Source organism: Lepidochelys olivacea, assembly GCF_965140295.1.
Source record: "Lepidochelys olivacea isolate rLepOli2 genome assembly, chromosome: 25".
NCBI classification, from domain to species: domain Eukaryota; kingdom Metazoa; phylum Chordata; order Testudines; family Cheloniidae; genus Lepidochelys; species Lepidochelys olivacea.
The window spans coordinates 17,663,136-17,690,780 of record NC_140435.1 but is presented as its reverse complement, the minus strand read 5'-3'; the positions used below and the strand labels follow the sequence as shown (position 1 = coordinate 17,690,780).

Sequence of the window (27,645 nt, the reverse complement as noted above, 5' to 3'; positions counted from 1 at the left end):
GGCGCCGGAAGTGTGCGGTGTGGCGAGCGACGGTCGGTGGCGAGGCTCGGTGCGACGCGGTCCCTGTGCCGGCGGCATGTCCGGCTTCCGCGGGCTCGGGCTGGCAGCCTGGCTGGCGGAGCAGGCGCAGCAGCTGGGCATCGGCCGCCCCACCCCGGTGCAGGCCGCCTGCATCCCGCCCATCCTGCAGGGTGAGCGGCGCCGCCCCCCGGTCCGCGCCCCCCAGCGTTTCCCCCAGCCCAGCGCCCCCCCCAGTCCCCTCCCCCCACCTGGCCCCACATACCCCCAGCCTAGTGCCCCCCCAGTCCCCTCCCCTCCCCCCAGCCCAGTGCCCCCCATCTGGCCCCTACCCCCCCCCGAGCCCAGTGCCCCCACAGTCCCCTCCCCCCACCGGGCCCCTACACACCCCCCCCAGCCCAGTGCCCCCTCCAGTCCCCTCCCCCCACCTGGCCCCCACATACCCCCAGCCTAGTGCCCCCCCAGTCCCCTCCCCTCCCCCCAGCCCAGTGCCCCCCATCTGGCCCCTACCCCCCCCCGAGCCCAGTGCCCCCACAGTCCCCTCCCCCCACCGGGCCCCTACACACACCCCCCAGCCCAGTGTCCCCCCCGTTCCCTCCCCCCACCTGGCCCCCACATCCCCCCCAGCCCAGTGCTCCCCCAGTCCCCTCCCCCTACCTGGCCCCCACATCCCCCCCAGCCCAGTGCCCCCACAGTCCCCTCCCCCCACCGGGCCCCTACACACACACCCCAGCCCAGTGTCCCCCCCCGTTCCCTCCCCCCACCTGGCCCCCACATCCCCCCCAGCCCAGTGCTCCCCCAGTCCCCTCCCCCCACATCCCCCCCAGCCCAGTGCCCCCCCAGTCCCCTCCCCCTACCGGGCCCTTACACACACACCCCAGCCCAGTGCCCCCCTCACTCCCTCCCCCACCTGGCCCCTACATCTTCCCCCCCACCTGGCCCCTACATTCCCCCCCAGCCCAGTGCCCCCCTCAGTCTTCTCCCCCCACCGGGGCTCCTTCATCCCCTACCCCAACAAGGCCTTTGCGTCTTCCCCCCACTCCCATCTTATCCCCTGTGTCTTGGGCTGAAAATGTTCCCTGGCCAAGTGGGCGGAAGGGAGGAAGGGCCTTTCCCAGGGCTGCTCCCCGGGGCTGCGTGCATTTGGAGCCAGCTCTCTGCACTCTGGGTACACGCTCACCCGGCCACTCTGGTCTCTTGCATGCAGGTCGCGACTGCATGGGCTGCGCCAAGACGGGCAGCGGTAAGACAGCTGCGTTCGTCCTGCCTGTCCTGCAGAAACTCTCTGAGGATCCCTATGGTATATTCTGCCTGGTGCTGACACCCACACGGTAAGGCTGAATTGTGTTGCTTCATTTCACTGGCTTTCTAACAAATCCCATTATTGCCTGTAAGAGGCTTGGGAAGGTTCTTGCCTTAGTAAGTGTTTGTGCTGCTCCATCATCAGGGAGATAACAGAACCTCACCTGTCACTGATCCAGCACTGCCTAGTAAAGGAGGTGGAGGGCACTTTTGAGTCTGTGGACCTTTTAGGAATAGCTATAGTCCCGTGACTCTCAAACTTTTGTACTGGTGACCCCTTTCACACAGCATGTCTGAGTATGACCCCCACCTTGTACATTAAAAACACTTTTTAAATATTTCACACTATTCTAAATGATGGAGGCAAAGCAGGGTTCGGGGTGGAGAGTGACAGCTTGTGACCCCCTGAGGGGTCCCGCCCCCCAAGTTTGAGAACCCCTGAGCTTATACCGACTCACACTGATGGCCCATGTTGTCCAGTGTCTGGCCCTTTTTCTTTCAGAGGAAGGTGCAAGAAACCCCTCTGTAAGTGGATTGGTATAATTTGCCTCCCATGAAGGGTTTATGCCTAATAGTTAGAGATGGGTCTGAGCCTGAAGCATGGATTTTTATCCCTTCCAAAACTGTTTTGTATTGGCTATAACTCCAGATATTCTTGTTATCCATGTAAACTACTTTTCCTTTGAATCTTAGTAAATTCTTCATCACAATGATCTCCTGTGGCAATGAGTTCCAACTTTGTAATCAGGCATTTGACTGAAAAAGTCATTTCAGTTTTGAATTCACTGACTTTTGCTTTGACTGTTCCATAGCTTCAGAGTTGAGTCCAGGACAAGAGAAGTGCACTTTCCTAAACCATTCTTTGTTTTGTGCACTTTAATCTTGTCCTGTTGTTTGTCTTTCTGTGGTAAACAATCCCAGTCTTTTCATTCTCTAGTCACTGATCTCCTAAAGTGCGAATACAGTCTAACCATGGGATTTTATTACATGTTTTTCTCCCAGCCAAAGGGAGGGATATGTTGGGAAACAACTTTCCTGACTCCTGCTGTCATTTCCTGGCATTCCTGTTCTTTCATATTCCAAACACAGGAGCGTGGCACTGTGCTACCCCAGAGTGCTCTTCATGAGATGGCAAGGCCCTGCCAGCATGATCCCCTAAGTAATCCCTTCTCCTGGGATTCAGAAGTAAACAACCTGCATCCAGAATCGTTAAACAATAGTCCCCTTCTCCTGGGGTCCAGTTTAATTCAGCTTCCCCCAAAAGAGCTCCCTGCAGGAGCAGAGATCTTCTCAGCCCTCCTTGGGGCTAAGGGGATTTCCTGTCAGGTTTCTTCCTCCTTGGCATAGGAGGCCCACAGCTTGGGTAGCGCTTCTTAATTCAAGCCAACTGTGGTCTCCAACCAGCTCCCTTCTTCCCAGACCCTTTTTACCTTAGTCCTTTTCTCCCTGGATTGGGAGAGCTTAACAGGTTGCCATGTTCCCTTGCCGGTGTCTCTGGGAGCTCCTCCTTTTAACTGCATTCTGGGAGCCTTTGCCGGCTCCGATGCTCATGAGGAGGCTGGTTATCAGGTAACTGCTCACATGGGGGCTGAGGTGGGCTTGTTTTCATCACAGGAAGGCTGGACTTTGATTCTCTTTCAGGGACCAGCCGTCCATGACAAGGGTAATAAATATAACTCTGATGTTTCCATGTTCTATTTTTTCCCCTTTTTCTTTCCCCCTGCAGAGAGTTGGCCTATCAGATTGCTGAACAATTCCGTGTTCTGGGGAAGCCACTTGGCTTGAAGGACTGCATCATCGTTGGAGGGATGGGTATGTGTGCTGGCTATAAACTGGACTCTGAGAAGACGCGGCACGGTTACGTGTCTGATTCACTTTAAGGGGCTGTGCCGTTTCAGAGCACTGCTGGCTCTGAGATCTGTGCAGTGACTGTGGAGGAAAAGGTGACTTTAGGGAAGCTGCTTGTCCAAACGGTGTACACAGTAAAAACTAATACTCACCTGAAATGCACCAAAATACAGTGTTTCTTTTGTCCATTGACAGATTTCTCCGTATGACATATGGCTGTCCCTTTCCAGCGATCACAAGGGGAGGGCAAAACTAATCAGCTCTACGGTTTTGTTCCTGGTGTACTTTGTCATGGAAGGGACAACCTGAGCAGATATAACCGTTGATGGCCGTGTGATTTGTCGTTCATTAAGAAATAAACAGCAGCCCTCAAGTGGCCCTTAGTAAACTGTCAAGCTAAGCAATGTTTGGGTGCCTGTAGTGAAGCGAAGGCTCACTGGTGCGTCGCCTCCTGCTTGTCATCTTGGGAATGAACTCTTCAGCCTCGGAGCGCCTCCTGGAGGCCAGTGTCTCGCCTGCCTCAGGCCCCATGTCCCTCCTGGACCCCGTGCCCTTCACCTCAGGGTTCTGCCCCAGCAGTTCCCCACAGTCTCTGGATCTCCCCTCCAAGGGGAACCCAAATCCTCTTTCCGCACCTTGCCTCAGTGGCTACTGCCAGTCATCATCCAGCACCCGCTCACTGGGGCAGACTGCAGTCTGTCATGGCCACTCATCACTGGCAAGGGGGTAGGACCTGCTGCCTCTGCCTAACCCCAGGCTACACCTCTTTAGCCCCAGTACCTGCCTTGGGCCTTTAGCAAGGCCTGCAGCCTGGGGAGTTGCCAGGCTGGAGCTCCCTGCCCCTCTTGCCTTTCCCCAGCCTTGCTCCACTTCAGGTACCCTTTTCTCCCAGGTAGCCAGGTCCTTCTCCCGCCAAAGCTGGAGAGAGAGAGAGAGAGAGATTGACCCAGCTGCTCCCTGGGCCCTTATAACAGGGCCAGGTGTGACCTGATGGGGCATGGCCCAGCTGTGGCTGCTTTCCCAATCAGCCTACCCTATTGGCTCCCCAGGGCAGCCCTTTCCCAGGGCTGTTTTAACCCTTTCAGGGAGGGAGCGGGGTGACCGCCCAGCTACAGTGCCCATCTCTGCTTATGAGGGGCCCAGCCTCTCGCTAGGGTTGAGGCAAGCGTTTTAAAGAAAAAGCAGTGTTGTTATCAGTCCTCGTGTATCACCTAGTATCCAGTATCAGGGTTTAAGTGAGAGACTTTCTCCCTCAAATGCAACATTCTTCTGCCGTAGAGTTGTCATCCTCTGCCTAGGATGTGCCGGACCAAAGCTCATGAAATGAGGAGGGTGTCTCCAGTTTCCTTGGGCTGAGATTTTCAAACGCTCCTTTGGGCGGCTTTAAAAATCCCGGCTTCATTTGTTGTTTCATTGCAACATGAAGTAGCTGGAGAGGGCCTGGCTGGAAAGGGCTAAAGTTTAATGATTCTTGGTAAATAAATGATGCTGAAAAGTCCCAAATAGTAGCTGGGTTTTAGAGGAAGCCTATTTGTCGTAGTGGTTCCCTGGGCTTCTTCCTCTATGCAATGCCTGGTTTTAGTGTCCGGCCCTGGGAGATGGGGAGCACCCTACCTTGCCCTTGTGGTTAGTGTGAGTTGAGGGCACTGAACATCTTGTCGAATGAGGCCTGTGAGAGGAGACCTCACCAGCAGGCAGGCTGCTCTCCCCGATCCTGGTCTGTGGTGTATAACTTAGCTCCCTTGGTGTTTTTCCAGACATGGTGGCCCAGGCTCTGGAGCTCTCCCGTAAGCCTCATGTTGTCATTGCCACGCCTGGCAGGCTGGCTGATCACCTCCGCAGTTCCCGCACCTTCAGCCTCAGAAAGATAAAGTTCCTGGTAAGGCAGCTCTTTGGCTCCTTTCCTGCTGTAACCTTCTACCTTGTTAGACATGGGAGTGTCTAAAGGGAGCTGCTGTGTGTGTGGGAAACAAGATGTTGGGCTGGGCCAGGTGCTGTGGATAATTGAGTTTTCCACTGGCTGAACAGTCACAGATCCAACAGCTGGAGCCTGGAAATGCACCAGCTTGTCACAGAAGGGGGCCTGGACTCTGCAGAATGAGTCCGTGGTACTGGTGAGGAGCCCTTCACCATGGTATCTAGGTTCTGAATTACAGATGAGGTCTGCATTAGTGGAAACAGCCTCTCTGTGCCCCAGTCACTCTCCATCTTTCATGCAAAAGCCTCTCTTTTGTCTTGCCTGTAACCCTTCGCTTCAGTCTCCTCGTCGCACACCTCAGACATGAATCCCTTCATATAGCCACTGTCGAACCTTAACACAGCTGGGTTTGGTAACTTTGCCCCTCTGCCGCCCATTGCCTTGTAACTTTAATATGGTGAAGCGTTCTGGGGGCTCAGAAGTGTTGTAGACTATGTACTAGGTAGATTGTGTTAGGCATCATTATTATGTTGCTATGGAACAGTCTCCCTTATCCAGTCTTCTGTCATACCTTGGTTGTGGCTCCATGTGGTGCTAACAGTTAATAGCACATGACTGTGCAAGTGTTGATTTCTATTCCAGCCTGTGAGGCCGGTGAGGATTATCCTCCCTGGGTTACAGGTGGGGAAACTGAGGCCCAGAGACTCGGCCTCAGAAACAGTGTTAGAGCCTGGGTTGGAGTTCCTGGCTGTAGGCCAGGCTGCCTCATCGGGACCATCCCCCTCCTGCGTGGTGCTGCTCCTCTCAGCCTGGCTTGTGTTGCTTGTTTTCGGCCGTGTGCTGAAGGTTTTGGACGAAGCTGACCGGCTGCTGGAACAGGGCTGTACTGACTTCACCAAGGACCTTGAGGTGATTCTGGGGGCTGTTCCAGCGGCCAGGCAGACGCTGCTGTTTAGTGCTACGCTGACAGACACACTGAATGAGCTGAAGAGCCTCGCCATGAACAAACCCTTCTTCTGGGAGTCTCAGGCCGAGTAAGTCTCCTGCTGTTTCATGTGGTGTCGTGTCCGTCCCCTCCGGTGTACAGCAGGGAGGCTGTGAATGTCGGCACGTTGGGCTTCCCCCCCCATGACTGCCATGGCAGTCTTGGGAATGGTCTGTGCTTCTCTCCCCCATTAACTCCTCGGTCCCAGTCACACCCTGTGCTGTTAGGTGGTGGGGATTTGGTACTGGACATGCTGAACCTCGCTTCCTTTGCCCGGCTTCCCCAGTGCTGTGATCTGCTGGGGAAGGTGGCACCAGCAGCTGGGCGACTAAGACAGAATTGAATACGGCTGAAATTGCCACTTCCCCTTTACCTTTTTGTATTTTGATCCCGCAAACTATGTCAACCATCAGAGATATTTGATGTCAATGAAACGATTCGGGCTCCCCTGGAGCCCCCGGCGTTGGGAGCTGGGGAGCCGGTTGGACAGGCTGCTCACCTCCCAGGCTCTGTTGTTTTATATTTGTATTTATGTTGTATTTTTAGTCCCACTAGTAAAACACTCGAGGGACTGGCAGCGATCGGGCCTCTTATGAGATTCCTGGGCAGTTGGCCAATGAACCGGCCCCGTCTCCCCATTGTCTCCTTCGCCTCCCCCAAATCTGACCCATCTCAGGGTAATGTCTCTTTGTGGGGACCTTTCCTTCCCCTCCCAAACAGAGTGCGGACCGTGGACGAGCTGGTTCAGCGCTACCTGCTCGTGCCGGAGAGAGTCAAGGACGCCTACCTCGTCCATTTAATTCAGACCTTCCAGGATGAGCACGAGGACTGGTCCATCATCATCTTCACCAGCACCTGCAAGTGAGTCCGAAGCCACCTGCTGATTGCTGTGGCCACGGCCATATTAGTGTTTGGGCTTTGGTAGCTCAGACCCCAAACTCCCCACTAACTATAGTAAAGCCAGAAAGGCACGTGGTGCCCTAAGTCCAGGCACTCCAGTAGGGTCCGAGTCCTTTCCTGTCTCCTGGGAGGTGTAAGTGCTTCCCAGTGCCGGGAAACATAGCACGCTATGGAAGGGCCAAGTCTGAGTATCTCCACTGACCCGCTTAGTCCTTACCGAGCAATGTGGGGAGGGGCTGTGGTCACAACGGTCTCCAGCTGCATTGGACACTCCTGGGGCTCTCCAGTTTAGGGTACTGTGGAGGGATGGAGGTGGTGACCTCCTGAGCCATAAGTTTCTGTGATTCTGCGGTCTCCTCACCATTTCCTTCCCTTAAGTGAGTCCAGTTGCAGGGATTTAACCCAAGATGTGACTGTCCCAGAGGAAATGGGAAATCCCACAGTGCTCTGCAGAGAGTCTGGGCTCCCCCTAGTGTTCGGACCAACCTTTAACAACCTGTCCAGTGGCCACATGTGAGTGAGTGTCAAGCGTGGAATGGGCATCCTGTTTGCCAGCATAGCCGAGGCGCTGTATACCTGGATCGTGGGAGGCTCTGTTCTAGGCCATCGACTTCCCCAGGGACTAGATATGTAACCAGGAAACATCTCTTGTTTTTAAGGAACTGCCAGATCTTGAACATGATGCTGAAGAAGTTCAACTTCCCGTCAGTGGCTTTGCATTCCATGATGAAGCAGGTGAGTGACCCAGCAGGGCTGCGCAATGGGGTGCTGGGGCGCACATCTTGGCTGTGCTGTGGAATGAAGACCTCAGGTTTTTACACATTTATCTGGTGAGCGAGGGCATTCAGGAGGTGACGCTTGTACCCTTCGCTAAGGAAGGGGCATTGCTGAGCACAAGCCAGGTGGGTGCTCTGCGGGTTCAGAAACCTCTGCTGAGGTCCCTCACTCCTCGCCTGCCCTCTGCAAGCCTTGTCATGGGCACCCACTTCTTCGCTTGTAGCTGTTTTCCCTGAAGCCAGACATCCGTGCAGGGCATGTGGGCTCTGGGGACTGCAGCGTTCCTAATCCATACTCCTCCTCCCTTTGCAGAAGCAGCGCTTCGCAGCCTTAGCAAAATTCAAGTCCAGCGTCTTTAAGATCCTCATCGCCACAGACGTGGCTGCCAGGTAGGAGAAGGGGAAGCTGCTCTCTGCGGCTACAGAGCTCCAGTGCATTTCCTAAGCCGCAGAACCACCCAAGAGCTGTGGGGTGGGGTTTGCGAGAGGGGAGCTCGTAGGTCCTGTCTGGGTCAGGGCAGGGGTTTGTTCCCTTCAGTCATGGCCCAGGGTTAGGGAACACCCTGGAACTCGCTCATGTACCTGCTGTTGCTGGATTCTCTGTTCATCCCCGGCCTTTTCACGCTGTAACCTCCAAGTTCACGTGCTGATAGAGGTGCCTTGTGGGAGGGGCTGGGCAGGCCGCTGGGCCCTGAGGGGAAGGGCAGGCCTCTGACTGGGCTGCAGAGTGACACACAGGAGCAGGCTGTCGCGGTCTCTGGTTCTGAGGGCTGTGTGAAGGGATGGTTGAGTCCCGGGAATTGGCTCGGGCGGGTCACTGCAGGGCCCGTGAGTGTCAGAGGCTCTCAGGGAAAGCGGAGAAGAGGAGAGCCAGCTGTTGGTGCCCCGCTGCTGCCTCCTCAACCCCCATTTCTTTGCTCGTGCTCCAGGGGCTTAGACATTCCGACAGTCCAAGTTGTCATCAACCACAACACCCCCGGCCTGCCGAAAATCTACATCCACCGGGTGGGCCGGACGGCCCGGGCAGGTGAGCGTGGAAAGCCAGTGAGAGGCACGGGTAAGGGAGGGCCACAGTTCAAAGCAGAGACCTGGTGATGGGATTCTTGCCCGATTCATCCTTTCATCCAGTTTAAGACCAGAAAGGAGGGACCATTAGAGCATCTGGCTGACCTCGTGTATATCGCAGGCCAGGACGTGTCTCCCACTTACCCCGGCTGGCTGTAAGGCGGTTCCAGCTCCGCTGTTGTGCAGCCAGTGTCAGGCTGGACTAGACCATGGATCCAGCGTCCTGCCGTCACTGCTCTCAGCGCTGACTCGTCTTGGCTGGTATCCCACCGCTGACAGCCAGTAACATGCCTCTGAGCAGGTGGAAGACCCCTCTCCATAGTGCACCTGGCCCCGTGCCCAGTGCTAATTCCCAGGGGCGAGTGGGACCTGAGCGCGGGTTAGCTGGGGATCACTGCTCATCAGAGTTCACTTAGTCACCGGTGCCTTCTGGTTCTCATCCCTCAGGCCGGCACGGGCTCGCCATCACACTGGTGACGCAGTACGACATCCACCTGGTGCACGCCATTGAGGAGCAGATCAGTAAGTGGAGCACTTCACCATGGGCATGGGTGCAGCCCCAGCCTTGCCGACACAGAGCGTACGGCCCAGGAGCCTCTTGGTATCAGAAAAACAGCTTCTCTCCCCTGGCTTTGCAGCTGAGGCCCAGCAAATCTGGTAGCTCTGAGTCTCCCCCAGGGCAGGGGCAGCTCCAGTCACCAAACCATCTGGCCTTTGATACTCTAGTAGCATGACTTATACGTAGCACCTCGCACCCAGCGGGATTGCAGAGGGCTTAGCAGGGGCTGCTTCTCCCCGCCCTGGAGATGGAGGGTAGCAACACTGCGGAGCGCCCCTTCAGGAAGTGGAAAAGACTCCTGCCTGCAGTTGAAGCTGCCATGATTTGGGGAGTCCTGGCAGCCCAGCTCCCAGTAGGGCTGTTGGGTGAAGAGGTTAGGGAGGTCTCTCATTCTGGTTGCCGTGAGAGGGGTGGTCCCATGTGATGGGTCCCATTATCCCCAGTGATGCTGAATGGGCTCCTTAGCAAGGGGAAAGTTCTCCAGAGTGCTCTGAGTCGGTAATGGGGCTGGACCCTGATCTCGTACCAGTCTCTGAGCTGTACGTGTGTCTTGTGTCGCGGTTTAGAAACGAAGCTGCAGGAGTTCTCGGTGGAGGAGCGTGCGGTGCTCGGCATCCTCACCCAGGTGAACGTTGCCAGAAGGGAGTGTGAAATCGTAAGTGACCGCAGTGTGGGGGGCCCTGGCCGGGGAGCCGGCTTCCTGTACAGCTTGGCGTGACCAGGAAATGCTTCCCTCTCTAGGCCATCATGTGCTTTTAGCTCTGGCAGGGTGCGCAGCCTTCGCTTCGATATACAGGTGTGGGGAGGGCTCGGGAGTGTCACGGGGCTCATTCCGCTTTCTAGAGGAGGCCTATGCAGGACATGAGCTTTTGTAATGCAACTGCTGGGGCAGGTACCCAGATCTGCTGTTCCCCACTCTAAGGTGTGCCCACCTGGTGATCATTGACCTGCTCGGCAGTGCACTGGGGGCCTGGGCTTTGGAGCGAGGGTCGGTCAGAACTCTGCTCAAGCCTGCGACCCTCCTCGGAGCCTTGCTGCCAGTCCTAGTGCCCGGCTCCTCATTGCGCTTTTGTCTTTTGCTTTGGCAGAAACTGGAGGCGACTGATTTTGATGAGAAGAAGGAAATAAATAAGCGGAAGCAAATGATCCTGGAAGGAAAGGTGAGTGATGCTCTCCAACCACTGCTGCCAGGGGTACCAGGACAAGCACTGACCTGTCGCGGACCACGAGACACCCATCCCCCCCATCACTGCTGCAGTCTGTCTGCCTCATTCCCCTTGGAGGAGCTTCTTTTTGCCTTGAGAGGAGAATGATGAAGAGCTACTGACAAATGTGTTGTCCCATAGCATCCTTCAGACCTGGTGTCATGCTCCTCTCCAGAGTTAGTTGTGCTTCACAGAGAAGGGTGGGCTTGACAGGACGTTATTTTGCAGCCCCCGTCGGCCCCCAGTGGGGGGATCAGAGGAGCAGAACAGGCAGCTGAGAGAGGAGTGGAGCGTCAGCACCGAGCAGTGCTAGGAAAGCAGAGGAGATCCAAGGCTGGGATCGGAGAACCAAAGTGGGGCACAGAGTGGGGAAGTGACTTGCCCAGATTTGTGCAGCAAGGCAGTGGCAGAGCTGGGAATAGAACCCAGGAGTCCTGATACCTCGCCCCAGATTTGGACCACAGCCCTCTCCTGTAGGGTGGAGAATGGTCGAGCAGGGTGGGGAAGCGGAGCGCAAGGGTGTAGGAATAACCAGAGTGCGTCATCTCTGGAGACGGACAGGCAGCTGGGGAAGGCAAGGGCCCTTCGGGTGGGGGCAGGGCTGACAGAGCCCTGCTGCGTGTTGTCAGTTTCTTGATGTCTGCTCTTGCAGGACCCGGACTTGGAGGCAAAGAGGAAGGCGGAGCTGGCCAAGATCAAGAAGAAGAACAAGCAGTTCCGCGAGAGGGTCCAGCAGACGCTGCAGGAGAAGAAACAGCTTCAGCTGAAGAGGAAGCTGCAGAAGAAGGCACGTCGGCAGCAGAGACGGTCGGCCAAGGAGGAGAAGTGAGAGCCCCAGGCACTTACAGCTTGGGAGTGTGGGAGCTGCTGCCCATGGGACAGGGCTGCCCAAGGTTCTTCCAAGCCCCTAGAGACCATGTGTGGGGGGTTGATGTGGAAGCTTCTGACTTGATGATGGTGTTTGAAGGAAGAGGATCGCTCTGCCGGTGTAACCCCTTCCCTTCTCCCTCCCCTCCAGAGACTCAGCTGCTTTGGCCCATCCTTCTGCCTGACATGGGCTCGTTGGGGCTCAAGGGGTGTCACTTAAGGGCATGTTCCCCCAGCCCCCACACACAAAGGAGGGATCCAAACTTTTATCCCTTGGTGAACTGCTCCTGCTCATGGCAATTCTCAGTTTCTCACGGGCTCCCTCCCTTCCCAGGGCTGGTGCCTGCCACTCCCTCTTGTTTACATTGGCAGCTTCTCCCTGAGTCAGAGTCTAAAAACCCTGGGCCAAGGTCAGCTTGGCCCCTGGTTTCCTGGCTTGGCTGCTGGTGTTCTGAGAGGGTAATAGCTAATAGAGACGGGAGGGGCTCCATCAGGGAAGCTGGTCTGGTGTGCTTTGTAAAAATTCCCTTCCTCCTAATTTGTGTGACCTCTGTTACTGGAACCCTGTTTATCCTGAGGCCCCTCTGAGACTCATTTCAGATCTGTCTCCTGACTTGCAACTCCAGACCGCTCCCCAGCCCCCTCTGCCCCAGTCAGCCACATGAACATCACGGGCCCCTCTTCCCTTCCGAGAATGGAGGTTTCCCTCCCCAGAGCCTGGTTTCAATCCCAGTATCCAACTTGACTAGTTCAGAGGTCTTTGATTCACATCTGAACAGGATTCCCTGGCCATCTCAGGAGCAAACATCCTTCGCTCTAAACAACCCACAGCAGTTTGGATCCTGCTCCCTCCCGCCCTGACACCTGCATTAGACTCCATGGAATGGATGCTGCTGATCCAAAATGTTGCTGGGTTGCACCCTGCCCAGTGAATAAGTGACTCTTGCACCAAGAATGGCCCCGGATGTCCCATCATGAAGACTTGACCAAGTGCACAAGAATCAACAAACTTTAAACTCGAGGGATGGTGCGGTGGGGGCACCATCAGGGAATGTGCTTCCCTCTGGAGCCTCAGAACTAGTCGCAGCTCTATGGTGGGAGGCTTCCAGTTTTGCCTGGCTGGGCTAGAGCTCAGCTCCCGTTGCCTGGGACCATCAGGAGGGAAGTTATTTCCACTTTGGTGATGGGGGATGTTTTCTGTTATTAGCATCTTCCCTGCCCCCAAGAAATATTTATTTGCAATAAATAACTGGGTGTCTGGACTCTCCGGGCTCAGGGGACTGGTGTGTTGTCCAAGGGCTGTTGCTCTTGAGGGACCTCTCGGAATGAGGGGTCGGTTTTACTCTGGCATATCAAGCTGGATCAGGAACTTTGCGGCCAGAGGCAGTGAGGGCAACACCCAGTTTTGTGTCAGGGGCGTGGTCCAAATAGCGAACAGGTTTCTCCTAGCCAGAGTGTCCCCTGGTCCTGGCACCACGTGCCTGCTGTCATGGTGCCAGGGCAGTGGTTCTGGAAACCTCTATCCCATTGGCCGCTCACCCCAGCTGAGCCCTGCTTCAGTCAGATCTCTTTGTCTCGGCAGTGAGCTCAGCCACCTCGGGAGGCTGCCCTGTCCTCTGCCCTGGGAGAGGATCCTAACCCGCTTGCTGCAGAGCTGGGTCCATACACCCATCCTGGCACAGATTTGCCATGCGAATCCCCAGGGCCCTCTGCTTCTGGGTACAAAGGGGCCTCGCATAGCCATTGGTGCAGCTCCACCTGGGGCGATGTGAATGGGCAGCACCCAGAGGAGCTTGGGTGTCTGGCTGGATGACTGGGGCCATGTGGCTAGAGAGGTGTGGGCCAGCCTGGCCATCAGGAGGTGTCTGAATTGTGCAGCCACCCTTGCTTGGCTCCTCTGCGAAGGGAGAGGAACTCGAGGCCCTGCCTTGTAGACAGGGTGACTCGCAGACTCTGGCGGCTATTGGAACCGTGCTGATTGCTCTCTGAATACGAAATGCTCCCCCAGCCCCGTGTGTGCTGATTTCCCCAGCAAACCCTCAGCACAAGATTAATGAGGCTCCTCCCTGGGACAGGCAGCTCTGGTGAGGGCTTTGATGCTGCCTTTGTGTCATCTCTCTCTCGGCGGTTCCCCTCCCCTCTCAGACTCCTTGCTCTGCCTTCTGAAGTCTCTTTGCTGAGCACGTCTTTCTTCATCTTCTTCCAGCACCCTGTGACTGCGGGGTTTGATCATGGATTTTTGTCTTGGCGCTTTATTCAGCCTTCTTTTCAATCCCTCCGTCTCCTCTGAGAATCAGGGCATGTGTGGGAAACGAGCCCTCCCAAGCAGTCAGTGTAGAGTCAACTCTCCATGCAGCCTGGCTAGGAATGGCTGGGTAGGAGAGGGGGGAGCTGCATGTCTCGGGGGCTGGGAATGGGGCTTTCTCAACTAGGCCCACAGAAAGCACCTTACCTGGTGACGGTCAGTGGCCTCTGCGAAATGTGCTTACAGTCTCAGTCCGATTCTTCCGTCTCCCCTCCCTCCCTGGCTTGAAAGCTGCTTTCATCAGCCCTCCTCCACCTGTCTCCCAGCAGGGTCTTGCACCCTTCGGGGTCTTGCCCTGGGGCTGTGTCCGGAGCCTGCATTGAACAGCGGCTCGTAGGGTTCTCAGGCCAACAGGCTGCCTCAGTGGGGGTACAAGAGCCTCGTGCAGTGAGATCAGGGCAGGCGTCTCGCTCAAGACTGGAATGGTGTCAGTGTTGGGGAGGGGTGGAGGCATGGCGGGGGCCCTGCTGGCAGCATTCTGCCATGGGGTGGGTAGTGCCTTAGTCACGAGACCCTCCTTCCTCCAGGCACTGAACACGCTGACGGTGCTGTGACTGAGAGCGCCCCGAATCCCCAGCTGGGGGAGTGGCCGAATCACAGATCTGGGCCAGCTTGGGACGACTTTCCAGTGCCCTTCTCGCCCCCCTCACCCCCGTTTCTCTCCCTCTCCGGCTCCAGTCCAGGCTGCCGCGCGTCTCCCACGTGCTTTGCACACTCAATTCTTTTCACTCTCTCAACCCCAGCTCTGCGCCCCCACCTCTTGGAGGGCTTCCCTGGTTTGGTTGCTATGGAGACTGAACCCGGTTCAGCATTTCAAACCTCTGGAGCAGGCAGGCAAAGGGGGGCGTGGCTCGTGCGGAGCAGCGTGCGCTGGGGGTGCTCCCCACAGACACCGGGCGACACGCAGCCTGCCCCGCCTCTGCAGAAACCTCCTGCCTTACCACGGCCACGCTGGGTGTGTCTGGCCTGGTGTCAGTCCCTGGGGCTGGGCGAGCCTGGAGAGGTTCTCTGAGGCCCTTTTCTGGGCATGGAGCAGGCCCTCTTCCCTTCCCCCACCCCCTCTGCTCCTGGCTGCCAACGCTGGTCGGGTGAGGGGTTCGCATGTGGCACTGGGGCCCCCAGTGGGTTAAAATGGAGCCCCCTGGGCCTGGCCATGTCTGCAGGATGGGGAAGAAGGGTGAGGGAGGAAGCAGGGGACAGGGCTTGGTGGCCAGTGGTTGGATCCAGGTGAGCCGGTGGCCCCGGTCCATCCTGAGTGAGCCGCATCCTGCGGGTGTCAGCCAGCGGACTCCAGCCTCTCGCTGCGGGAGCAGCGCCGGGAGGCAGGAGCGCTCTAGTGAAACGCTCGGGGCGAAGCCCTGGACCTGTGTGTTCCTGCCCCAGCTCGTCTTCAGCTCCCAGTTCCCTGTGGGGGCCAGCCGAAGAGCCCCCAGTCCTGTGGGCATGTGTGTGATTCCTGGCTCTGGGCCCTAGGATCCACCCAGCCCGGCTGGCCGGAGGGCAGTAACGCACAGCTTCTGTGTTACCCGCCAGCGCTGTCGGGTTCGGCTTGGGGCAGCCTTGCTCTCTGTCCTGCACCAGGCGGGGTTTTGCCGGCTTTGCGCAGGGCTGGCCCCTGAGCTCCTGCTGCTCCCATGCCCGGTGCTGCAGTCTGGCACCCAGGGCCGGTGCTTTCGCGTGGATCGCCGCTCTGTGTGCTGGCATGTGGCCTGCCCGTTCCCGCAGGGCCAGCTGCAGTGGTGGGGTCAGGTGCTGTTTGCACTGCACAAGCCAAGCTCTGCGAGAGAACCCCTGAGTGTGACTCTTGGCTCCTACTGGGTCCCTTCTCTGGGGAAAATTTGGTGGGTGCAGAACCCCCACCGGCAGCTCTCCGCCCCCAGCTCACCTCACCTCACCTCCGTCTCCTCCCCCGAACGCGCCGCCCCGCTCTGCGTCTCCGCCCCCCCCCCCCCCCGCCCGCGAATCAGCCATTCGTGCGGGAAGCTGGGCAGGGCTGAGAAGCAGGTGGTGGTTTCAGGGAGCGGGGGGGGGGGGGCGTGAGGAGGGCCGCCCACGCCGCAGCAGGTAACCCCGGGGGGGGGAGGGCAGGGGAACCGCTCCCCACCCCAGCTCCCCTCCGCCTCCCTGGGCCTGAGCGGGAAGCCGCCACCTGCTTCTCAGCCCGCCCCGGCTTCCCGTGCGAACAGCTGATTCGCAGGAAGGTGGCGGGGGGGCTGCGCGTTCAGGGGAGGAAGCGGAGCAGAGCTGCCGGTGGGGGCTCTGCACCCACCAAATTTTCCCCGTGGGGGCTCCAGCCCCGGAGCACCCAGGGAGTCGGCGCCTAAGGCGTCACTTTTGATGTGATCAGTGGGGGGGCGGCCGCTCCCCCTGCTCCCCCCCAGCTACGCCCCCCCGCCCCTAAGAGCCAGAGGGACCTGCCGGATGCTTCCTGGGAGTTGCCCCAGGTAGGCACCGCCGGGACTCCCCACCTCACCCCCCGGCAGGTGCCTCTGGCTCTTAGGGCCCACGAGACCCTCCTGCCCAGTTCTGGGGGCAGTCAGGGGGCAGGGGAGGGGGTTGGATGGGGCAGGAGTCCCCGGGGGGCGGGGGTGGGCCATGAACCCCTCGTGGGGATGGGGAGGGAACTGGTTGTTAAGATTTTGGCAGCTCATCACTGGTTCTATTCCCCGGGCTCGGCCACCGACCTGCTGTGACCCTGTGGGCAAGTCCCTGCCTCTGCCTTCAGCGCAGTGGGGCAAGGCGCACGGGGCACCCGCCGCACGGGGCACCCGCCGCACGGGGCACCACTACGGCACCTGCTCCAACCGCTACATCAAGGGGGTGGGCGGCTGGACGGAGCGAGCTTGGCCATTCACAGCTGGAAGGCGACTGATGGGCAGAGGGACGCGGGCTCCCTGAACTGGAGCAAACCAACCTTCTCTGCGACCGCCTGGATTTTGCTCCAGAGCTCCCCCCCGACCCAGTGCTGATGCATGAAGCCTTTCGCCTCGGCCTGCATACAGCGGAAGGGATGGGGGCGACCTGCCCGCATGGAAGGAATTGAGCCTCGCCTTCGATTTACACACGGTAAGAGGGGAGCAGGGTCCCGACCACCTGCTTCCTTCACAGTCACTCTCCCTCCCAGAGGCAACAGGGACGAGTCCACAGGAGAGGCAGCTGCTAATGCAGCAAGCACGGGGGAGGATTTAAGCAGGGAAGAATTGCAGCACAAAAGAAAGACCCCCCCTCCCCCCCCAGGCAAACACACCCACCCTATGACTCCTCTGTAGGCTCTGGTCTGGTGCCTGGGGGGGCTGTTTAATGGACAGGGGTGACAGCGGGGCTGGAGTGGGGGGGATGTGAAGAGGCCGGATGTGTTGGGCACAGTGAAGACCAAGTTGCTGTAAGGGGGCCAGAGCCAGGGCCCAGCCGGCCCGTTCATCCCAGACAGGAGGCCAGAGGGTCGAAGGTGTAGCAGGGAGATTGGAGCAGAGACGCCCCAAGGGGGTATGTGGGGGAGGAACTGCCCTCAGCAGACAGAGCCAAGCCTGCCTGGCAGAGTGCTACAGGGGTCACTGCTGCCGGGGGGGAGCAGAAGCCCATCCAATCCGCAGCAGAGAAGGGAACAGAAAGGAGGCCAGACGAGCCACGCTGAATCTAACTCCAGAGCACATCGCGGGCAGCACTGGACGCGGGGGCAACCGTGCTGCTGCCTCAGCCCCATCTGCCCCCCACTGCACCCAGGGCAGCCCCCCTCCGCCCAGCTTCACCTGCCGGGGCCCAGCCAAGGGGCCCTTTGCACCAGGGCTGGCCAGAGCCAGCTGCAGGGCGCGGCCGGAGAACACTAGAGCTGCCACCTAGTGACTGCTGCTGACCAGGCCGCGGTTGTCTCCCTCACGGGACAACCGGTTCTAAAAGGGCTTCTAAATTTAACAACCGGTTCTAGTGAACCGGTGCGAACTGGCTCCAACTCACCACTGAATAGAGCCTACGGGTCCACTCTCAGGCCCATCCTTCCACCTGTGCCCGTGCTCCCTCTTGTCCCAACACCATGGCTGAGGCCGGCTCTTTGAGCAGCCTGTTACCATTGGCAGAGGGAAGGCCTTGGACAAGTGGGCAGCTGATCTCTTCTTGGGTTGAAGGAGCACCTGGATTCTCTGCAGGAGGCTGGCTGCAGGGCTGAGATGAGGCCATTGACCTTCTGTGTCCCATCTGCTGCCGGAAAGGGAGTGGGACTTGGCCAGACGAAGAGCATTTGGCCCTCTCTGGTGGAGGTGACTGTTGCATGCTGCCAGCCCGAACGCACTCCTCCGCCGTAACCTCCCCAATCTCTGCAACGGCCCTTTGTGCTGGGCTAACGTCCACCCTTAAACCCCAGTACTGAGGCCTTAGTCTGACGGACCTGCTCCCCACCGTCACCCGCATCCAGCAGCATTAAACAATCCATTTGCAGGCCTGCCACTGCATGAGAACAGAGCAGCAGCCCCTGCCTCCATCCACCCACAGCCTCACACTGAGGCCAAGCCGTTAATATCTGCCAGCAGGGTGGCCCCGGTGTGAGTAATCAGTACTGGAGAGAAGCAGTGTTTCTCCCACCTCCTGCCTTTGTTGCATCTTCTTTGCTAGCTGGGAAGTGAAAGGCAGTTAGCTTGACTGACAGAAGCAGCCCAGTTGTTACTAGGCAGGGCTCGGCCTCTCTCACCTGTACGGCTCCCAGCACTTAGACAGATTATTCCTGCAGTGAGCAGCTGGTGATGTGGCCTGATAGTGCAGCCTTGTTGCTTCCTCTGGAGCACGGAGTCTTGCCGGGACGAGGCGTGCAGGCTCCAGCCCCCGCGAAAGGGATGAGCCTCCCCCAGTGTGCCTCTGCTTTAGCTCCCCGTCTGTCCTGGCAGGTCCTGCAGGGCTCGAGAGCTGCTCTGATGGGCAATGATGGCTAGTGCGAGCCTGGCTGGGCAGCCACCCAGCAGAGGGGGTGTGTCCCCTGGGTGCTGATGGCCTAGCAGAGCTAAAGACGAGGCTGCGGATGGAGGTGGCGGGGATAGAAGCAGGCCATGCCTGTTCTTGATCATAACTTTCCATGGCTGCAAACATTAGTGACGTCCGAGCAGGGTGCAGATGGCGGGGGGAACAGATCCAGCACCAGGCTACTCAGGCCTCTGCAGGAGATCGGCCCGGGGGGAGCAGCGGATCACACCAGTACCCATCAGCTGGGATGCCGCGGTGTTTCCCGGGGGGCTGTGTCCTGCTGCTGTGTGAGCAGCCTGCTGTGCTGTTAACATCAGCTCTCCTGTTCCAGCTGCTGCTGCTCATACTCCCATTGCAAGGGGGGGCTCTTGTGAGACCTGGAGCCTGCTGTTCCCAGTAGGGGGTGCAAGGAGCTGGCCATGGGCAGAGGAGACGAGCAGGGCTTGCGTGACTAATTGTCCCCACAGCTCACGGTCTTGCCATGTCCCGCGAGCAGAAACAGCTGGCGTGTGCCAGAGAAGAACAGGAGTAATAATCACAAATTACTGCGGGAAAGGGGATGGCAAACCTCGCCGGAGGCTCTGCCTTTATTGTGTGTATCTGAACATTTTCCAATATGCACATTTAACTGCCTCCTCTCAGCCCATTGTCCTTCTGGGGAGGGAGGGGGAGGGCAGAGGCTTTAAACTGGGAACTTTCCCCCTAGCTGTGAAGTGTAAACAGACCAGCTCCAAAACTAAAAATAACCCACGTCCTCAGAGGCAGAGCAGCTGATCTCTCCAGCCCTGACAGGGGAGGGGGCTGGGTCACCATCAGTGATGCTGTTTAATTAGTCACCCAGCTGCAGCTCCCTTGGCAGGTTAATCCCAGCTGGGCCCCCTCACCTAATTCCAGGATTCAATCGGAGCATCCCATGGTCACACTAACGCAGGCCCAACATGGAGTTGCTAAAGGATTTGTGCCACAAGGGCCTGTGCAATGGGGTTGCTAGGCTGGGTCATTGCCTGGTCACGGGTGCAGGGCATTGCTGGGAACATAAACCTTTTGTTCCTTCTGGTAAATCACATTCATGGGTGAGGTGTTCTGACACTTGTGCCCAGCCAGAGCCATGTCCCTTGCGGATCACCAAGCATGCCACAGTGCACCTGGGGGATGATTAGCCCCTTTGTACAGCTTGGGAAAGTGAAGCCTAGAGAGGATTAAATGACTTGCCCACGGTTGCAGAATGAGTCAGTGGTGGAGTGGTTAGGAGTCGTGTCCGCTATTCTGAGCTGTGGCCAGCTGCAGTGCCAGACTGAGGTGCCCAGGCTGTGTGTGCACCGTGGGCACGCTGCATTGACATTGCTGTAGGATGTGCTCCAGTGGGGGAATGTCCTTTTGCTGAGGGTTCCTGCTTGCTGTCCCCCAGAGTGACAAACTGGATGTCCCTTGGGCTAGGCCAGGTGTAGATTCTGAGGCCAGAAGGGACCAGTTCAATCACCTAGTCTGACCTCCTGTATCACACAGGCCAGAAGGCTTCTCTGTATTGATTCCTGCACCCAAACAGACGGGCATGAGAGACTCGCACTGTGCATCGCTTCCGGGCAGCGACCAAGACTCCCAACTGCAGCACATCTGACCCAGCAACCTGCTAGTCGTGAGATGCTTGTGCAAGGGGCTGGAGGAGCCTTGGGGGACTGTGGCCTTCCTCTGAACACATCTTAAAACGAGGGTAAGGTCAGACTGAGAGAGAATTCAGAATGTGGGGCATTAGCAAACCACCTGCCAACCGCTTGTCTGGGCGCGTCTGACCTCTTGAAGCGGCTGCTCTCCCCTCCACTGCCCTTTGCGGCTGCACAACCGTGTCTCAGAAAGACGAATCACACAGCGGCTCTTTGTTCCACAAATGTAACCATTTCACTCAGAACTCTTGCAGGCGGGTGAGTTGGGATGGGGGCGGGGAGGGAAGGTCTCCAAACCTAGCACCTCAGAACCTAGTGGGAGATCTGAAAAACAGGCAGCTGCCCAAGACTGGGACTTTGTGGGAGTCTGGTATCCAAACCCCCCCACATTCAGTGGGAGCTGCTCAGTGAATTACCTGGGGGAAGCCCAGCCCCGATCTTTAGGTGTGAAGACCCTGAAGATTGTTTTTCCCAGGCTAATCTCACATACAAACAGCCCCCCCACCCCAATCACTGCTCAGGCTGTGCTTTACATGCATTGCCTCCTAAATAATTAAGAAGCCCATTTGCCGGCAGATGCATCAAACGTACTGAGTTATCTGCAGTCAGCAGAACTCCTCCTGCCAGCAGCAAAGCCCCTGTTATTGGGCTGCTTGACAATAATTGCCAGTGGGCGAGAGAAGCAACAATAAAAGCGGCCGTGTTGCAGTTCACCGGCTGCTGTTTGCATAAGGAAGTGATTTTAAAGTGATGGAGACGGAAGTCTGGGGGAACCCCCTCAGGTTTCTCGTGGGTGCTGAAATGGGAGCGCTTCCCGGGCCTGGGAAGTGTGGGTTGGTGTTAGGAGTGGGCTGTCTTAACAGATCCCGGAGTCAGTGCTTCATTTGAGTGGGGTGGAGCCACGCTGTGCTTTGCTGCACCCAGCTGCCATGCGGCTGCCTCCTCTGGATTTAGGGCCTTTCTGGAACTAGCTGGTGATAAATGGGGTTTGTTGGTTTGGAAGAGCCGAGGATTGCAAAGGGAGGGGCGCTCTAGAGTCATCCAGCCCGTGCTGGCCCTGCACCGCCTCGGTAAAAGGCTTTTAATGAACAGGGGCGACAGGGCAGAGCAGATTGAAAAGCTGCTCTTCCAGATTACTCTGGCAATTGCAAATAGCACCCGTGGGGAAATGAGAGCGTAACGGAAACTGGCTTGCGCTCTCGCTGGGTCCTGAACAACTGGAGGGCAGAGTGTCCTAGCACAGGCTGGCCAAGGTCGACTGTACAGTGCGCCGCATGCCCCCCCTGCCGCCCCCCAAAACCCTGCTGGCCCCCAGGCAGACAAGGGCAAGAGCACAGGCTGCGGACGTGCCCTAGTGAGGAGGCAGTTGGGCAACTCAGCCAGAGGCGTCCACGGCTAGAGAATTAGATTGAGAGGAAGTAAATCGGTTCATGGGGCGTGTGTGACTGGGCCATGCTCACGCCTGGGGTGATGGTACCACCCTCACAAGTGTCACAGCAAGGGAGAACTGGCACCCTGGGGTTGCTCATTTCTCTGGGGGCAGTGCGGTCCCAGGCCTGCCCCACCTGGATGCTGACAGGTCCGTCCCACAGGGTCTGCGAGGCAGGGGTGTTCCCAGGAGCAGGTGAGGAAGTGGGTCGTGATGTCATGGCCAAAATGTACGCTGGTCGTGTGGGAACCCACCGAGCTCTTTCTAACAGCTGCAGCTCCGGGCTTTCTGCTCCCCACCAGCCCCGAGGGAACACCCCACTCCAACGAGCCCCAGCCCCTTGCCCTGGTCTGGGCCGTGCGGCGGGAGCCCCGGTTGCTCCCGTGCAGCGGTGCTACGTCCTGGATTGGATCGCTGGACGGGGCACGAGCAGCGGAGAGGTCTTGGAAGGCAGGTGGGGCTGGGGCTGTTTCAGCATCACATGCCAGCCCGGGGCCTTGCCCACGGCAGCGTGGCTGCTGCGGCACGCGTGGGGCTGAGCCAGGCTTGGCAGGGACTTGTGCTGGGACCCTGGGTGTAGCCAGCCGCTCTTGGGCAATGCCGTACCAGAAGAGGTGCCTTCGCCAGGCAGTGAGATGCCTCCGACTCTGCTCAGGCCTCCAAACCAGGGCCAGGCACTGCCCACTCAATGAGATCAGATGGAGATGAGCTGGCTAACCCCAGGAGGGGGCACCATGCCCTGCCCCATTGCCCTCTGCCTTGTCAGCCCCGGAGGGGCAGCATTCAATCAAACCATGCATGTTTGCAGCCTGCCTTTCATGGGATCATCATCTTGCTGCTGGGTCATGACTAGGGGCTGTGCCCCATCAGCTCCTGGCAGTCGAGGAGCGTGGGGTGTGTCCTTACATGGAGCATGCGGGGTTTTCTGTTAACCTGCCTTGTTTAAACTGGAGCCTCGGTGTCTGAGAGCCTCAGGCTCTTGCGGGGGTATGGTAGTACAATGGGGACTCGGCCCCCAGAATAGATTTGGTTGGTTCAGGACTCAGCCTTAACATCGCATGGTTTTAAATCAGCAAGCTAACAAGTTCTAGGGCTCTATTCTCCCGTCCCCTCACAGGCAGACAGGGCAGAGCCTGCCCCTTCCTGCCTTCGGCCAGCTCCTTGGCCATGACTCACCATGCCCAGCTCTTCAGTGTCCTGGCTCCCCGTGACACAGCTGGATGCGGAGGCGTGGTGACTCAGTGCATGGCGCTGCGTCTCTACAGGACAGAAGGAAGGAAAGCAGCAGCAGCTGTGGCCAAGGGAAGCAGGCCGGAGCCAATCAGGTCCTGGCTGGAGTGTGAGCCTGAGACAAATGACTCCTGCGCTGTGCTTGGAGGGGAAAGCTAAGCCAAGTGCAGGCTGGAGCTCAGGGTTTGCCATGCACATGGCTCCTGGCGGTGTGTTTGTAACATCACTGCGTGACTGGAGCCCTTGCCACACTCCTGACTTCAGTCAGTCAATGAGCCAAATTAGCCTCTGCTGGAGGGCTGAGGGCGTTACACCGGGAGCGACTGCGGCTGTGCTTGCGAGATGTAAAGGGTCATTACAAACCCTGGCTAATGACAGTGCTGCTGCCAGCAACAAGTCTGGGCTAGCAAGCGCACAGGTGAGCAAGGCAGGTGGGAACCGGGCAGAGCCGCAGTCTCAGCTGAGTGCCGTGCTGTGGCTTGTGTCAGCTCCATTCCCACTCAGAATCAGTCCTGCTCCACTTGGCACCTCCCCGTCTTTCAGCTTGAGGGAGCTGATTCAGCCTGGGATGTTGCTCAAGCTGGTTCAGCCCGCCCCGATTGCTGGGAAACTCCAATCTCGCCACCGGCTACACAGTAGCGAGAGGCTGGGTGGGGAGACATGGAGGACATAGTGGTGGGAAGTCAGACCTAGTCCCTTTAACATGCCCCTTCTCCTGGTAGTTTGCATGTGGTGTGAGACACAGACAGGACCCGGGGGTGGGTGAGCAGCTGACAACATGAAGGGGAGATGCCTCCTTAACCCAGTGCCGCTAGCGGAACCAGAGTGAATGCACCTTTCCTGCAGCTGATCTCTTATTTTCCAAGGGGGCCACGGTTGCCTCCGGACCCAGAACCCAGCGCTGCATGTACCCCCGGCCATTCTTGTCTCCCCCCACACACACAGTGAACACCCTGCGGGCGGCACACGTTACAGCTAGCTCTAGCCCCCACACAGGCGTGGGAGCAGCTCATGCAAAAAAATTCTCCTGGCTGCGCAGGTTCAGAAATCTGCATTTCCCCACAACTCCTAAGCTTTGAAAGAGAGGGAGGGGGCCAGCCTAACCTAGACACCTACTTCAGGATCTCCCTGGCACCTGCTCCTGCCCTTACGGAAAGCAACAGGCCAAATGCCTGTCTCAGTTACACAGGGGTAAGCAGGGGCTGGGGTTCAAGGGAGCCCTGAGGCAGTTAGGTGCAATGGCAGATCCACTGAAATCAGAGCAATCACTTCCCTTCACATCAGCTTCACACTGAAACCTCTTCTCGTGCTGGGGGCGTGAGCGAGAGGCGGCTCAGCCCCACCTGAGTTATGCTTTTCACCCAGGTACACGCAGACAGAGGATCTGACCCTGTGGGCAGAAGGCAGGATTTGGCTGCTGGGGTTGCTGGAGTTTTAGGCAGATTCTGCAGCATCTCTACAAGCCCATGGAAACATTCTCCAGTTATTACGTCTGTCTACACTACACCTATGGCAGCAAGGAGAAAAATAAAAAACAGACCCGGCCCTGGACACTCTGGGTAACCGGCTACGTCTACACACGCTGCTTCCTCATTAGACACAGGCTAAACATGCTACTACGCAACTAGTGGGCTCCACAGGGCCTGGGGGGGGTGGGTGGAGGGGTGTAACAGACCCTCCTCCTACAGGCCTTGTTGCATTTACATCATTTGGCAACATCCATAAGGACCCACAAATGTCCCGCAGCCCCTACGGAACCCAGGCGCAATGTGCTCCAAACAGCCAGCGTCCTAGCTGCATCCAGCTGTGCAGCTCAAGGTGGAGCATAGCATGGGGGCCTGCACCCTCCAGAGGCCATGTGGCTCGTGTGGCTGCTATATCCCTGGACCACGCTTCCCAAGAGGCAACAAGAGCACCTGGGATTTCCTGCGTTTAACTCAGGTGAGTGACAGCCCTTGGAGCCTGGACAGATGCCCCCCCCAAGCTATCCTGTTTCTCAAACCCTAATCTCCCCAGCACTGCCTGCTTCTCCCAGCTTAAAGCAGCTTTGGAAAGTACGAAAACCCACTGCCTTAAAATAAAAAACATCTTGAAATCCTGCAACTTATTCCCCTCTGGAGGGTATGACTGGGCAGCCACAGAGGAATGGGGCCAGGTGAGGAGCTGTTCCTGCCCATGGGGGTCCTGGAAGCCCCTGACAGTGAATAAAAAGTGATCAGAGTCTATTAAAAAGATGGGACATGAGTACGGTTGGGAAGGGGGAGAAGGAGCAGCTACCGCCCATGGTGTGATGGGCCATCGCCTCCTGGGGCCTGGAAGGAGGAGCCAGGCTGTTTGGTTCACAAGAAGCAAGCGGTTCCCTATAAAACTACTGAAAAATGGGCAGGCAGGTGACCCCTGTCTCTAGAATAGGAGTGTTTCCTTCTGTAAAGATGTCGGGGAAATGCGTTAGTGAGTGAGGCTAGGAGAGTAATGTCATTGAGCAGCATGGGGAGACCCTGTCACCTCTGGACCACGCCGCCGGGCAGGATCCAGAGAGGTCTGGACATGACTCATGGACGCTCCTTGGGTGGAAACCCCCCACAGTTCAGCTGCCCACTGGCACCACGTCTGCCCTCAGTGCACAGGAGGCAGCTCTGGCCAGTCTCCACACACAGTTGCAGGGGGCTGTTGGTTTGTGGCTGGACGCCGCCCAGGTCACAATTCCACGGCCCTGCTGCAGTTTGCGACTGGCCCCAGCTGGGCTCTGCCCCTCCCGGAAGGTGTCTCTGTGGCCAGGCTGCTCAGTTGCTTTCCACCAGCTTGGCAAGTCCCTGCCGGAGCTCACTGAGCTCAAATATCTTCACATCCATTAGCTCGCCCACCTTGGTGACTTCGCCCTGCATCTTCTCCCTCTCGGCCAGCTGCTCGGCCAGGGTTTGCTCAGCCACATGCAAACGTCGCTCCAGCTCCGTGTTGCGTCCCTCCAGCTCCTGGCCAGGGATGCAAAGACTCAGTAAATAAAAGGACAATGAAGCAGCTACCCCTCCACCTTAACCTCACCCCCCTCCAGCAACACACACACGGCAGCTACCCCTCCACCTTAACCTCACCCCCCTCCAGCAACACACACACGGCAGCTACCCCTCCACCTTAACCTCACCCCCCTCCAGCAACACACACACGGCAGCTACCCCTCCACCTTAACCTCACCCCCCTCCAGCAACACACACACGGCAGCTACCCCTCCACCTTAACCTCACCCCCCTCCAGCAACACACACACACGGCAGCTACCCCTCCACCTTAACCACACCCCTCCCAGCCAACACACACACGGCAGCTACCCCTCCACCTTAACCACACACCCCCCTCCAGCAACACACACACGGCAGCTACCCCTCCACCTTAACCACACACCCCCCTCCAGCAACACACACACACGGCAGCTACCCCTCCACCTTAACCTCACCCCCCTCCAGCAAAACACACACGGCAGCTACCCCTCCACCTTAACTGCACCCCCCCCAGCCAACACACACACACACACACACACACACACACACACGGCAGCTACCCCTCCACCTTAACCACACCCCCCCCAGCCAACACACACACGGCAGCTACCCCTCCACCTTAACCGCACCCCCTCCCAGCCAACACACACACGGCAGCTACCCCTCCACCTTAACTGCACCCCCCTCAGCCAACACACACACACACACGGCAGCTACCCCTCCACCTTAACTGCACCCCCCGCAGCCAACACACACACAGCAGCTACCCCTCCACCTTAACTGCACCCCTCTCCAGCAACACACACACGGCAGCTACCCCTCCACCTTAACTGCACCCCCCCCCAGCCAACACACACACGGCAGCTACCCCTCCACCTTAACCGCACCCCCCTCCAGCAACACACACACACGGCAGCTACCCCTCCACCTTAACTGCACCCCCCTCAGCCAACACACACACACACACGGCAGCTACCCCTCCACCTTAACTGCACCCCCCGCAGCCAACACACACACAGCAGCTACCCCTCCACCTTAACTGCACCCCTCTCCAGCAACACACACACGGCAGCTACCCCTCCACCTTAACCGCACCCCCCCCAGCCAACACACACACGGCAGCTACCCCTTCACCTTAACTGCACCCCCCCCCAGCCAACACACACACGGCAGCTACCCCTCCACCTTAACTGCACCCCTCTCCAGCAACACACACACGGCAGCTACCCCTCCACCTTAACCGCACCCCCCCCAGCCAACACACACACGGCAGCTACCCCTCCACCTTAACTGCACCCCCCCCAGCCAACACACACACGGCAGCTACCCCTCCACCTTAACTGCACCCCCCCCAGCCAACACACACACGGCAGCTACCCCTCCACCTTAACTGCACCCCTCTCCAGCAAAACACACACGGCAGCTACCCCTCCACCTTAACCGCACCCCCCCCAGCCAACACACACAAGGCAGCTACCCCTCCACCTTAACTGCACCCCCCCCAGCCAACACACACACAGCAGCTACCCCTCCACCTTAACCACACACCCCCCCAGCCAACACACACACGGCAGCTACCCCTCCACCTTAACTGCACCCCCCCCAGCCAACACACACACACAGCAGCTACCCCTG

General features: G+C 58.1%; 2 protein-coding genes across 3 annotated transcripts in view; one reads left to right on the top strand and one right to left on the bottom strand.

Annotated features, from left to right (window-relative positions):
- The first annotated feature begins 57 nt into the window (after nucleotides 1–57).
- DDX49 (DEAD-box helicase 49) lies at nucleotides 58–12,705 on the top strand. 2 transcript variants are annotated; one of them, XM_084614615.1, is made up of 13 exons: nucleotides 58–191; nucleotides 1,226–1,349; nucleotides 3,047–3,132; nucleotides 4,926–5,047; nucleotides 5,933–6,120; nucleotides 6,792–6,932; nucleotides 7,631–7,706; nucleotides 8,061–8,137; nucleotides 8,677–8,774; nucleotides 9,260–9,334; nucleotides 9,938–9,996; nucleotides 10,460–10,531; nucleotides 11,229–12,705. In XM_084614615.1, the coding sequence occupies exons 1-13, from the start codon at nucleotides 77–79 to the stop codon at nucleotides 11,403–11,405; spliced, it is 1,410 nt and encodes a 469-aa protein (XP_084470741.1). In that variant the 5' UTR covers nucleotides 58–76; the 3' UTR covers nucleotides 11,406–12,705. The 2 variants fall into 2 exon arrangements, with proteins under 2 accessions (XP_084470741.1, XP_084470740.1); XM_084614614.1 differs by having other exon boundaries at nucleotides 9,938–10,026.
- A 6,536-nt stretch (nucleotides 12,706–19,241) lies between these two features.
- The window catches only part of HOMER3 (homer scaffold protein 3), a 67,349-nt gene continuing 58,945 nt past the window's right edge, over nucleotides 19,242–27,645 (bottom strand). Inside the window, 1 exon segment of the mRNA XM_084614813.1 lies at nucleotides 19,242–25,987. Within this exon segment, the coding sequence (XP_084470939.1) occupies nucleotides 25,799–25,987 (189 nt within the window). The 3' untranslated portion in view covers nucleotides 19,242–25,798.